General features: G+C 45.5%; 1 protein-coding gene across 1 annotated transcript; it reads left to right on the top strand.

Moving 5' to 3' along the window:
- Nucleotides 1-456: 456 nt before the first annotated feature.
- AARD (alanine and arginine rich domain containing protein) lies at nt 457-6508 on the top strand. Its single transcript, XM_002692763.7, has 2 exons — nt 457-849; nt 5094-6508. The coding sequence occupies exons 1-2, from the start codon at nt 532-534 to the stop codon at nt 5235-5237; spliced, it is 462 nt and encodes a 153-aa protein (XP_002692809.1). The 5' UTR covers nt 457-531; the 3' UTR covers nt 5238-6508.
- The last annotated feature ends 6573 nt before the right edge of the window (nt 6509-13081 follow it).

The raw sequence follows: 13081 nt of genomic DNA, 5'->3' as shown, positions 1-13081 counted from the left end.
GACCCCATAGACTGCAGCCTACCAGGCTCCTCCGTCCATGGGATTTTCCAGGCAAGAGTACTGGAGTGGGGTGCCATTGCCTTCTCCCTGGGATGGCTAAGGGGTCTAATTAAACTTTATATTCTCAACACCTGTCACAATGCCTGGCCGTAAAGTAGAAAGCCAGAGAAAAACATTTTAAGGGCTTCTGAAATATTAAATAATCAAAGCAACCTGGGTCTCAGACGTTCCATCCGGACCTCACTTCCACCTACTTGGGTGGACTTCAGTCTCTCCTTGGAATGACACTCAAGGAGCGAGAAAAAGGGATCCAGTTGAAAACTCTTCTCGGGGTCATGGGAACACACTTCCTTCTGCTGCTAAGGAGGGAAGGACAGACGTGAGGCTGTAGGAGTGGAGCGCCTCTGAGTAGCAAGCGATAGCCCCGTCCCACGCGTTTCCCCGCCCCCGCCGTCACCCGCCCTAATTCTCACACTTGGAAAGAAACCCTTTGCCATACAGCTCTGGAGCCTGGGAGCCGGCACCTCTGAGATGGGCCTAGAGGACTCCGGCCGCCGCAGAGAGGGCCCCTCCCGGGGGCCCCACAACATCCTCCACGCGGCCGGGCTCCGGTCCTCCACCCTGCGTCCCTCACGAGGCTTCCTCGAAGGCGGCAGGGGCGTGGACGGCCCGGAGGAGGCCCAGGCCGCCGGTCCGCGGCTGGACGAGCTCAAGCGGCGGCTGGTGCGCGCCTTCCAGCGGGCGGTGCTGCGCGGCAGCTCCAGGCGTTTGCGGGAAGAGGCGGCGGCGCGGGAGGCGCAGAGCCGGGCGCGCGTGGAGAGCGCCCTGGCCGGGCTGCGCGCCGAGCTGGTGAGCGTGCCCGCGGCGGGCTCTCGGGGCCACCTCGCCTTGGTCCTCGCCCGGGGCCCTCGGCTGTAGGCCGCGCACGTGCCCCACCGAGGACTGGGGAGGCCGAGGGCAGCTTTTCCCGGGCAGACGGTGAGGCCGTGCAGCGCGGGCGAGCTGGGTTCCCGACGGCACTGATGCTACTGCCTCCCAGGCAGCATCCGGGAGGGAACCAGTTCTGCAGAGCCCAGGTGCTAGCTGACTGTCTCTGGTGAGGGCTGAGTCTACTGGTGACACAGCCAAGACCCCCGCAACCACTCCTCCTCAGCTTGTTCTCTATTTTTTTTCTACCAAATAGAAAGTTCCCTCTAGGGCACTTACAGTGTTTGAACATGAAAGGGGCTGGGGCGGAAATTTCAATGAAATAAACTTAGGGGATGGGTTGAGCGAGTCCATTAGCAAATGTTTCTTTTATTCTGCAAGTTTTACTATTTCCTTTCTCCTTGGTAAGAATTCAGAAAACAGGAAATGGTAATAAGGAATTTTGTAAAATTGTAGCTTTTTAACATTAGGCAGGAGAACAGTAGGTAAATAGTTACTGTTTTGTAATTTAAACCATTTTCGAGTTAGGCAAAATTTGAAATAAGAGCAATTTAAGCTTTAAAATGGTGCTACTTATTATTATGCGTGGGAATCTGGTGGTTCAGCGGTAAAGAATACAGCTGCAATGTAAGAAGTGAAATGAAGTGAAGTCGCTCAGTCGTGTCCGACTCTTTGCGACCCCGTGGACTGTAGCCTACCAGGCTCCGTCCCTGGGATTCTCCAGGCAGGAGTACTGGAGTGGGTTGCCATTTCCTTCTCCAGGATATCTTCCCAGGAGACCCAGTTCAATCCCTCGGTCGGGAAAATCCCTTGGAGATGGGAATGGCAACCCACTCCAGTATTCTTGCCTGGGAAATTCCATGGACAGAGGAGCCTGGTAGGCTGCATAGTCCATGGGGTCCCAAGAGTTGGGCACAATTTAGCGACTAAACCACCATCACCATGAATATGCATAGTGGAGATTTGGAAAGTTATACTCTTTTGCATTGCATGCTAATAAAATAGTAAGCACTACCTACTTTAGAACTGATTCAACCATCAGTTAATTGTCTGAAACTTAAAACTTTACCTTGTTTCTATGTTTAAGAAGGGCAAGAAGGTAGTACATTAAATTTTCATTTAATTTTACCTGTGTTAACAATTTGAATTTGACAAAGAATGTATTAATTTTGACCCAGCCATATAGTGGCTCAGACATAAAGCATCTGTCTGCAATGCAGGAGACCTGGGTTTCGATCCCTGGGTTGGGAAGATCCCCTGGAGAAGGAAATGGCAGTCCACTCCATTATTCTGGCCTGGAAAATCCCATGGACCCAGAGCCTGGTAGGCTGCTGTCCATGGGGTCGCAGACATGACTGAGTGACTTCACTTCACTATCAAAGAAACATGATTTTCTTCCAACACCTGAGCAGTGGGTGGGTGAAACCCCTTATTAGAAGAGATGGCCTGGAGGGGCATGCTGTGGGTCAGGATGCCAACTGGATGGCGGAGACTGGGCTGAGCCAACCCTCTGCTGCTGACCTGGGGTGTCACCCCATCATACCTCAGTTGACTCATATTTAAATCAGGCGAAGAAAGTATATTCAAGAAGCTCCGAGACAGTTGAACTTTAGCTTCTAACTAGTCACTCCACCAGAAGGAGTTTTAAGCAAGTAATGTACCAGGGTGGGGATAAAGCAGAAAATAAAATTTCAAACAGGTGACGGTTCACAGCCCAGCATTAATATTTACAGTCTCTGCTCTTATTGTTCCTGTTACCTTAGGAATGCTAATTAGCAAGTTTAGGTTTCATCTGTACAATGGAGATAATAAACCCATAGAATGGCTCTAAGTATTATACAAGATAAATGTTACAGGAAGTGCCTAGAATATAGACACTATTCAGACTGGCTTTTACTGTTTTTTGGTTGTGCCCCCTCAAATGGCAGATACATAGGCATGAAAGATCAAGGGTTTTGCTGGAAAGAGGCAGAGATTGTCACACAGATGCTGTGTTCCCGAGACACAGACCATGGTCATTGTCTTGGCCACCACTTCATCGTTGTATGTGACCAGTCATGAAGAAGCAGCAAGAGAGTGTGGATCCCTAACATTATCACACTAGCCAGAACAAGCCATTTCTGATAATGGTCTCTTAGCCAGATTTCTGTAGGACTTGACACCCATCCACACCTTATTTGTTAGGGTGGTATTTGTGTAAGGAACAATGATGAACAGGCTCAGTTAATTTACAGACGTTGCTATTTTTGTTTTCATTTATTTTCACGTTGCTATTTTTGAGATGTCATTTATGCTATTACTTGTTTGAATTGATCTTCTTAATGGGATGGGTTGAATTCTGGGAGCTTGTGTGTGAATTTCAGGGGTTCTATATACTTCAAATTGTATGCCAAGCTTTGTGTGCACATAAAATTCACATCTTTCCCCAGAGTGAGTTAATAGTTTTCATTAGATTCTCAATGGATCCATGAGGAGAGAAAATTAGGGAACCATTGGTGTTCAGATTTCCTAAAGAATTATGAGTTACACGTACTTTTTTTTTTTTTTTAACTTAGATGGTAAGCTATTATCAATAATTTAACTGATTCTTGGCATGAAAGTACAGGATGGGTATTCATCAGTTCATCCATTTATTCATTCCTTCACTCAGTCTTTAAACAAATACACAGAGAACCCAACATGTTGTATGCACAGGCAGTGCACCCGTGGTTAAGGATACAATTAAGGATAGGAACAGACTTTGTGCTCAAAATCACCAGTTTAGTGTAGGCTGTGTGCTAGGAGAGGGACACGTACAGAATGCTGTGGAGGCACAGATAAGATGAGACAGAGAGGGCTTCTAAGAAGAGCTGGCATTTGGCTGGGCTCAACGGGAAGTGGGTGGCAAGGGGCAGAAAGGGCAGAAGATGTGGCTCAGTATGACGTGTTTATTCCAGGACAGGCAAGATTTCTGACCAGCTGCCCCAGGGGTGGGTGGGTGGGTGGGTGGGTGTGTGTGTGGTGTGTGGGTGTGTGGGTGTGTGGGTGTGTGGGTGTGTGGGTGTGTGGAGAGGGCCAGCAGATAAAGCTGGAAGAGCAGGGCAGGTTTATAGGGCCTCTGTGCCACACTGGAGAACTGAAGCTTCCTGTAGGCAGGGTGTAGGGGCTTCTCGTGCTGGTGGTTGTGTTGTCACTGTTTGTTTCCTGGATGTTCATTTACTTTATTCTGCTAACTCTTGCTATTAGAGAAATGGTTCCAAGTGCTGAAGAATGAAAAATATGTCAGAGGAAAACTGAACGAAATTATATCCGATGATTTTATTTTGCAAATTAGGAGGTGACCACTCATGTTTGCTTTTTACCAATGGAATGTCCTGGGTCACCCTTGGGTGATTTCTGATGGGGAGTTGATGTGGGGTTTTCAGCAGAGAGAACAGGGTTCTCCTGAACTGCATTAAACAAGACCCTAACTGAAGAAATATGCAGAGTTGGTTATTAGTTTTCAACTATAATGCAAAGATTATGCTGGACTGCCTCTTAGGTACACTGCCCGAAAGATCTATTTTTTCTTTTAATACATGAGGACCTTCACAAACTCCCATTGGAGGGAGGTTATAAATCAACCTTGCTCTACAACAGATTTCACTCTAGAGTGAAAATTGTTAGATTCTATAAGTACACATAACTGTACATGTGCCTCTAAGGGGTCATTAAATGTTTTGCTCAACAGGGAGGCTGTTTAAAATCCTAAGAACTTGAAATGACAAGTAATCAAGTAAATGGGCCTAGGTCCTGAAAGCTCAGGTGGCCCTGGGCAGTTATCCTGGAGCTCAGAAAGCTCATAAAGATAAGTGATTTCCTCGCAAATCACATGCCATTGCTTGGAAACAGCCTTCCAAGGACAGGAATTTTTCAAATGGATAGCTCTGTGTATCAGCTATTTTTGTTTTCATTGCAAGGCCATTTCGAAAGCTATTTGTATATCTGGATTTTACCTTGTCGTATAGAAAGTCAGTTTTAAAGTCAGGCCAAATAGTCAGAACTGGAGAATAAGATGAAAAATACATCTTTCTTGATGTCTTATTTTCCTTCCTACAAAATCCTTATATTTTTCGTGTGCAGAGAGCAGGTTCATTTGATCCATATCTCAGGCTAATAAAAACCCTTATTCTCTTTCTAACTTTCAGCTGGAAATGCGTTTCCAGAATCGTCAGCTGGCCAGAACTCTGCTGGATTTAAACATGAAAATGCAACAACTGAAAAAGGAGGACGAAATGGAAACTGCATTAGAATCGCAGAGCTCTGAAGATAATGCTCAGAATCTGGAATGAGTAAATGCACAGATGAAGCTTTGAACCCTAAGAATAATGCAGACAGCGCTGAAACAGTTCTAACAGTAACATAATGGATGCTTAGCATAGGATTTTAGGGGCAATTTTTAGACCAAAATCTTCTAGGCCATGGGGAAGTGCCAGTGCTATGAGAGGGGAGAGAGAAAATGGTGTGTTGACAAGTTTTAAAGTTATGTATTGTTTTGTGTGGGACATAGAAGTAAAAGAATGTACTGAGACTTACCTGTTGGACCAGTGGATAAGAATCTGCCTGCCAATGCTGGTTTGATCCTACGTCCTAGAAGATCCCACATGCTGTGGGGCAACTAAGCACCGAGCTGCAGCTGCTGAGCCACGCACCGCAACTGCTGAAACCTGCGCGCTCTGAGCCCGCGCTCCGCAGTAAGAGAAGCCACTGCAACAAGCAGCCCGAGTGCCGCAACTCGCTGTGTAATAGCCTCTCGCCTCCAGTAGAGAAAGCCACCATAATAATGAAGATCCAGCACAGCCAAAATAAATCAAGTGTAGAAGAAGAATGTACGGAAGAATGTCTTGGTGCCAATTTCCAGCATTTTCTCTTGTGCTATCTTGATTTTCTGAACTTTCCTCAGAGTCTCATTAATTTTTGTTCTACTTGATTATACTTCGTTTGTCTGCCCAGCCAGCTGTTTAGTAGTCTTCCCTCCGCACCCCACCCCACCCCCATTTTTTTGAAGAATTACTTCTGCCTGGATTCCAACCATACCCTTCAGGTAGAGTCTGCCATTAAGGGTGACTCACCACCTTGGATATAGTCATGCGAATTAAGGCGGTTTGGTCAGATTGTTCTCCGGAGCTTTTGAACTAGAACTAAGGGAGCAGATGAATCTTAGAAGGTGATGGTGGAAGCCGCAGAGGGGCTTGGAAGCTGCTGGCGGCTACCAAGTGAGAACGTTGCGCTTTTTGCAGAAGATTGAAAGGGCACCCCTGAGAGCCCAAAAGGGGAGAGAGAACTGCTCTTCCTTGGCTTTGGGGTCCAGCTGTTTAAATCCCCAGTCCTGGCTATCATTAGGATACATGAAAATTCTCTCCTAGCCTCCTATCACAATCTCCTTTTGCCAAGTCAACTGAGTTGGAGTTGTACGACTTGTACTCCAAAGATTCCTAACTAACACAATTCTTTTGTTATTAAGCTTTCAGGAGTTAAAGGGCTCATGTTGAATTAGAATAGCTACCTCTGCCTTAAAAGTGCTGCCTTCTGGATGCAAAAAATAAAGCTAATTTAAAAAATAGTTTCCATATTCATAATAATCATCTGTAAAAATTAATTTATAAAGCAGGTTATTTGCACATTTAATTAACAATAAAAATTAGTTCTGGAAGACAAAGGAGAACAGAATGGATGTGGTCTTTCTCTTAAATACAAAGTTTTATGTGTGTGAGGATTTGAGGATTTTCTGAACAAATTTTAGTTTGTCCTTAACTTTTTTGGGTTGCCATCTCATGCGAAGAGTTGACTCATTGGAAAAGACTCTGATGCTGGGAGGGATTGGGGGAGGAGGAGAAGGGGACGACGGAGGATGAGATGGCTGGATGGCATCACTGACTCGATGGACGTGAGTCTCAGTGAACTCCAGGAGTTGGTGATGGACAGGGAGGCCTGGCGTGCTGCGATTCATGGGGTCGCAGAGTCGGACACGACTGAGCGACTGATCTGATCTGATTAATGAATTCTTAAATTCTTTGGTACTTAATTTCTTCTCTCTGTGAAACTGAGGTACCACTAGGTTTCAACTTCCAGGACATTGTCAATGAGGTGTCAGCAATATCCTGAGACCTAGTCCCTGGATTTCTTGAGATATTCTGCATATGTGCTCCTGCCTTCCAAATATACAGGCTGATTTCTTAAATTGCATTTGTAAAACAGGTTTCATATATGTTTCTTCATCAAAGTTATAGAAATTCTGAAGAAAGAGGCAGTGGAATTCCTCATGATCTGTTCTTCAAAAGAGACTAATCAGATATTGGAGCAGTCATTCTAAAGTACATTTTACAACTTAACATTTATAAATTCTTGAGATATTGTGTTTGGCAGATATTCAGGATGCTTCACTTTATAAGTGCAATTCCTTACAGAATGCAGAGAAACTGATGTTAGTTAGCATTCATGTGAATGATTTGATTCCACTAAATGTGCTCAGTTGGGAATCAAAAGAAACTAAAAAAGAGAACTTTTGAAAATGGATGCATTGTTTTTGACATTGTCAGATAAAAAGTCCACAATTTATTGTAAAGTTCTTGGTCACCAGTTTTTTGTCCTATCTTTCAGTGATAAACTTTGGATCACCATATCTTTTAGGAATGACAGATGGAGAAACAGAGAAAGAAACTCTTTGTTTCAAAAGTCTCTTATTTTTTGAAGCCCTCATTAGAGGAGGTGGCTTGTGATATTAGCTGACACAAAGAGATACAGTGAGAACTCAATACATGGGACACTATTGCTATTAAATGTTTTTGCTTTGTTTCCCCTCATGAAGTGAATTCTGCTCTCATACAATAGCCTTCATCTTTTTTTTTTTTTTTTTTTAAGTAGCAGAAGCCAGATTGTGTTCATATATAGATGTATTTTTGCAACTGCACTCAGCTGTTTATTGTTTGCTGAATTCTGGTTCTGTTCGCTGCTCATAGACAACAGGGACTCTTTTCTACAGGATGTGGGAATGCACTTCCAATGGCTACACTTCCTCACTTTTCAGAGTGTTTAAATAAGTGAGAGCAACTGTGTGACATTTTCAAGAAATACGAGGTGGAAGGGACCAAACTACTGCCAGCTGGAGGGGAAAATGAGAAAATAATTATAACCTAAATGATGCAGCAGGGAAGCAGTAACTGGGTAAGTCAAAGTACGTAAGATGTTCACCCCAGTAGTGGATAGAGAGTGCCAAAGACGAGAACTGAGAAAACAGTTAAGTGAGGAAAATACGGTGTTAAGGTTTTCCAAAATGCTGATTTCTCACAGCTTTAATTACAGGGGAAACCATGTTAGTTGGGAACAGGCTTTCACTCTATGGTTCCTGGTTAGGACCTACCAGAGAAGAGGTGCCAAATTAATTATGACACTTAGGAGCTTTGCACAGGTTGTTAGGCATTAAATCCCTTTACGGGTGGCCTGGATGAATCCACATTTGGTTGCTTGCCAGACTGCTTCTGCTATTATAACAGGTGCTTCTGGAACACCAGCCTGGGCAGAGTGTGTTCTGGGTAAACCTGGGATGGCTGAGCCTGTACCAGTGTAACTGCAAGAATGCCGTCTCCCCTGGTCCCTGCCCTGGCAGGGTGCCGGGCCAACAGGCAACCGTCAGTTTGGTGTATTCACCACTGTTATCACTGCCAGAGTCCCTCCCAGCCCTGAGCCTGGCACAGGGCCGTCCGGTGCCAGCTGCTTCCTCTTGTTCATTGTCGCTACCTCTCCTGCCTCTTTGGCTGTGTCATTAACGAAGGTTATGGGAAGATTAGAAATATGGGTAGGTTTCAGGTTGAACCTATGCCACTCTGCTTACCTCTGCGTCTGGCAACCTCTTGTTTCACCTGGACCAGGTGCTTAACTCAGAGATGGGCATGGACCTCTCATAGCAGCCCGAGCCAGGTACTGCTTCTCAGGGGGCCATGCACCATCAGTGCTTCTGGGTCTTGGCTCTGATGAATGCTGGGGCTTACAAATTTCTACCTCTTCCTTAAAGAACACACGGCTACCATCCTTCTGTGCTGGGACCAGTGCAGGAGGGACCCTTGGGATGTAATGATAATGAAACCAGCAATGACACTGGGCCACCCTCTTCTGTGTCCAGTGTTGTTCCAGGAATGGAACAGTATGTATTAGCTTATTTAATCCCATGATGATTGGTATGCATGTAGACCATGATTTTGGAGTCATCTGGCCTTGATATTTAGCCCTGGCTCTGTCACTTGCCAGCTTTCTAACCTAAAGTAAACTGCTTTTAATCTCTTTAGATCTGTCAAAAGAAGCTAGTCAAAATGGGTTGTCGTTTAGTGGCCAAGTCATGCCTGTTCTTTGCAACTGTGTGGACTGTAGCCCACCAGGCTCCTCTGTCCATGGGATCTCCCAGTTAAGAGTACTGGAGTGGGATGCTATTTACTTCTCCAGGGTATTTTCCAGACCCAGGGATCAAACCCACATCTCCTACATTGGCAGGCAAATTCTTTACTGCTGAGCCACTGAAGCCCCAAGTCAAAATAGTATCTGTCTTATTTAAAACCTGAGGAGCTCAAGTTAAAGAACCTTGAAGCAGGTTTGGGAGACAGAGTGAGTGGTGAAGGCTCTTTAACTTCCTGTGTTTCTTTCTTTTACATCTTCAGTTCTACATGATCGTACTGCACTTTTGGACTCAGACCTTCCCTGTGCCTCTTTTCTTCGTCATGTCTTCACTGTGACTCTCTAACGTTCTGCCGCCTGCTCTCTGTTGTGATGTTGCCTCTTCTGCTGCTGCTGCTAAGTCACTTCAGTCGTGTCCGACTGTGTGACCCCATAGATGGCAGCCCACCAGGCTCCCCCGTCCCTGGGATTCTCCAGGCAAGAATACTGGAGTGGGTTGCCATTTCCTTCTCCAATGCATGAAAGTGAAAAGTGAAAGTGAAGTCGCTCAGTCGTGTCCAACTCTTTGCGACCCCATGGACTGCAGCCTACCAGGCTCCTCCGTCCATGGGATTTTCCAGGCAAGAGTACTGGAGTGGGGTGCCATTGCCTTCTCCAAGGGAGATATGAAGTCACCAGTGACTGCTACTTACCAACCCCTGAATCTGCCTGGCACACAGTGCCATGTGCATTTAAAACTTGGTCATCCCAGCAACGCTGTGAGATTGGAACTATTGCTTTATCCATTTTATCGAGGAGGAGATGAGTATCAAGGAGGCTAGGTGAGTGGAACTGTCAAGATTCTGGTCCAGGGCTGGGTGTAGCGTGGTTTTTGAGATCCTCCCGAGGGTTTCCCTTGTGGCTCAGCTGTAATGGAAGCCTGTACGAGGTGCTAGGCATATTTTCTGCAAGGGTCAGACAAAGAAGACTTCCTTGAGGACATGCTATTAAGTTCTTTCTGTTTCACCTGGAAAAAAGCCCTCATTCTGTGCCTTACATTCTACATAAACAAGCTGGGTGATCTGAACACACTACTCCACTCTGTTTGGGCCTCATTTTACTCATTGGAGAGCTTCCCGGTGGCTCAGATGGTAAAGAATCTGCTTGCAATGCAGGAGACCTGGGTTCGATCCCTGGGTTGGGAAGATCCCCTGGAGGAAGGGAAAGGCTACCCACTCCAGTGTTCTGGCCTAGAGAATTCCCTGGCCAGAGGAGGAGCCTGGTGGCCTACAGTCTATGGAGTTGCAAAGAGTCGGACACAGACTGAGTGACTTTGACTTTACTTACTGGAAAATGAGAGGAAGAGTGGAATGGTCTCTAAAGCACTTTTCTAACTTGGAGACTCTATTCCAATGCTGCCTGCTTGTACCTGGACCCTCCATCACTTACCTCTGACTCACCCAGACTGCCTGACACCTGTGGTTGGGGTGGGGGAGGGGAGGCGGGCTGCTGGCTGTTAATCACTGGCCCTGGGCTGTGAGTTGTACTCTCCCGGTCCTTGACCCCATCACGCCCTGGCTGTGGCAGCCTTGATGACAACGGGAAGCAATTCTTGTCACTCTCAGATGCCTCTCTGCTCTTCTCACCCGCACTGTGACTGCAGCCAGGGGAAAATGTCACATTTGCACTTCACAAGGAGACAAGCATTGCTCAGACCTTTTATGTGTTAGATTTTGGAAGCAGCCTGGCAGATTGCCTGCTGAGGGGGACGCGGCAGGCTGAGAGCGGTGTAATATGTAGCTAGGAGTGCAGTCTCTGGAGTCCGGTGACAGAGGTGGAAATCTTGGCTTCTTCAATGCCTCATTGTGCTTTTACTGCTGAAGTTCAGTTTGCTTCTTCTCTGTAAAGTGATAATAGTCACACCTACCCACCTGATGGACTTGTGGCGATCTCATAGATTAAGGTATGTGAAGTGTTTAGAATGCTCTCAAGTAGTGTTTATTATTTTAACAGCCCACCTAACAAACATCCTGCTCATCCTTCTTGTCTACTGGAAGTGCCCGATTCCAAGAGAGACTGAGAAGGACAGTTTCACTTTCCCCAGATCTTCTGGGAGTTTAAGATGGCTATGAAATCCAGTTTTTTTTTTTTTTAAGATAAATATTTTTTTTTTTAATTTAATTTTATTTTTAAACTTTACAATATTGTATGAGTTTTGCCAAATATAGAAATGAATCCGCCACAGGTATACCCGCATTCCCCATCCTGAACCCTCCTCCCTCCTCCCTCCCCATACCCTCCCTCTGGGTCGTCCCAGTGCACCAGCCCCAAGCATCCAGTATCGTGCATCGAACCTGGACTGGCAACTCATTTCATACATGATATTATACACGTTTCACTGCTATTCTCCCAAATCTCCCCACCCTCTCCCTCTCCCACAGAGTCCATAAGACTGATCTATACATCAGTGTCTCTTGAAATCCAGTTTTGTATAATAAGACATAAAGGAAATTTGCAGGGTTTTTCCTGAGAACCGGGCTTCCCTTGTGGCTCAGCTGGTAAGAATCTGCCTGCAATGCGGGAGACCTGGGTTCAATCCCTGGGTTGGGAAGATCTCCTGGAGAAGGGAAAGGCTACCCACTCCAGCATTCTGGCCTAGAGAATTCCATGGACTATATAGTCCATGGGGTCACAAAGAGTCAGACACAACTGAGTGACTTTCACCTTTACAGCACCATTTTCTCTTCCTACAAAATGAGGAATAGGAGTAAGCTCTCTTTCTCCTTATGTCCTTGCTGAGGAACACTCTCACATGAGGTGGGAAAGCCTGCACCTGCAGCAGCGACCCTGTGACCAAGGTGGGAGGTACCTGGACTCTTTGAGGATGGGAAGACAGCAAGATGAAGAGAAGCAATGGTTCTGATGCCACCAGTGAGGTCCTGAGCCAGCCCTGAGACTGCCTACCTGTGGCTAGTCTTGATCTCTAATAGAAGAGCAACATCGATAAAACTGAATTATTCATCACTTTTATTTAAGTATTTAGTTCCATGAACACAATGAAGGATCACTGACTGACACACCTGAATCCCAACAACCTCCTGGGATGACGGCTCAGGATGATGTATATCTGACTGCAACCTTAGATATCAGAAGCTACATGCAAAGGATTCCAGAAGCATCATTTAGTTGCTTAAAAGCCTGTAATGAGGACCCACCTCATGCAACAGGAGACCAATCAAAGCATATCAGAGTAAAATGCATCTGAGAGAGACTCTCTCCCTAATGCTGTGGAGACTCTGGAATTCTGCAGTAAAGGTTCTAATGAAAATATTTCCACATACTCACACTTGTTAAGAGAAAGACAGCAGGTCCAAAATGGAGTCACTTACGCTAAGCCCCATGCCATCAAACTGAGACTTAACTCAACTACAGTTTAGGGCCTCTGAGAAATGGAAGTTTAAACCAGTCAACCAGTAATCATGTGATCAGCGCTAATCAGGTAATTTGTCTGATAGAACCCTGCCATCCCCTAAAAGAAAGTGACCCTGCAATAACCAACCCACTTTTTTTTTTTTTGGCCTAATAGAACTTCCTTCTTTCTACTCTCTATTGGCTATAAAAGTCTTTCATTTTGTCAAGCTCCTATCTGCAAGATTGGATTCTGTCTGCTTCAAATTGATTTTTTCTCAAATAAACTCTTAAAATGTTTCAATATGTCTCAGTTTATCTTTTAACACACTCCATGAGGGATACCCAAACGCCTATGGAACCT

Source organism: Bos taurus, chromosome 14 (genome assembly GCF_002263795.3).
Source record: "Bos taurus isolate L1 Dominette 01449 registration number 42190680 breed Hereford chromosome 14, ARS-UCD2.0, whole genome shotgun sequence".
NCBI classification, from domain to species: Eukaryota; Metazoa; Chordata; class Mammalia; order Artiodactyla; family Bovidae; genus Bos; species Bos taurus.
Note: the sequence above shows the minus strand (reverse complement) of the source record. Positions and strands in the feature narration are given on the sequence as shown.

Coding starts and splice junctions, on each gene's coding strand:
- AARD (XM_002692763.7), top strand. CDS start 532: ATGGGCCTAGAGGACTCCGGCCGCCGCAGAGAGGGCCCCTCCCGGGGG. Junction 850..5,093: donor CCGGGCTGCGCGCCGAGCTG/GTGAGCGTGCCC, acceptor TCTAACTTTCAG/CTGGAAATGCGTTTCCAGAA.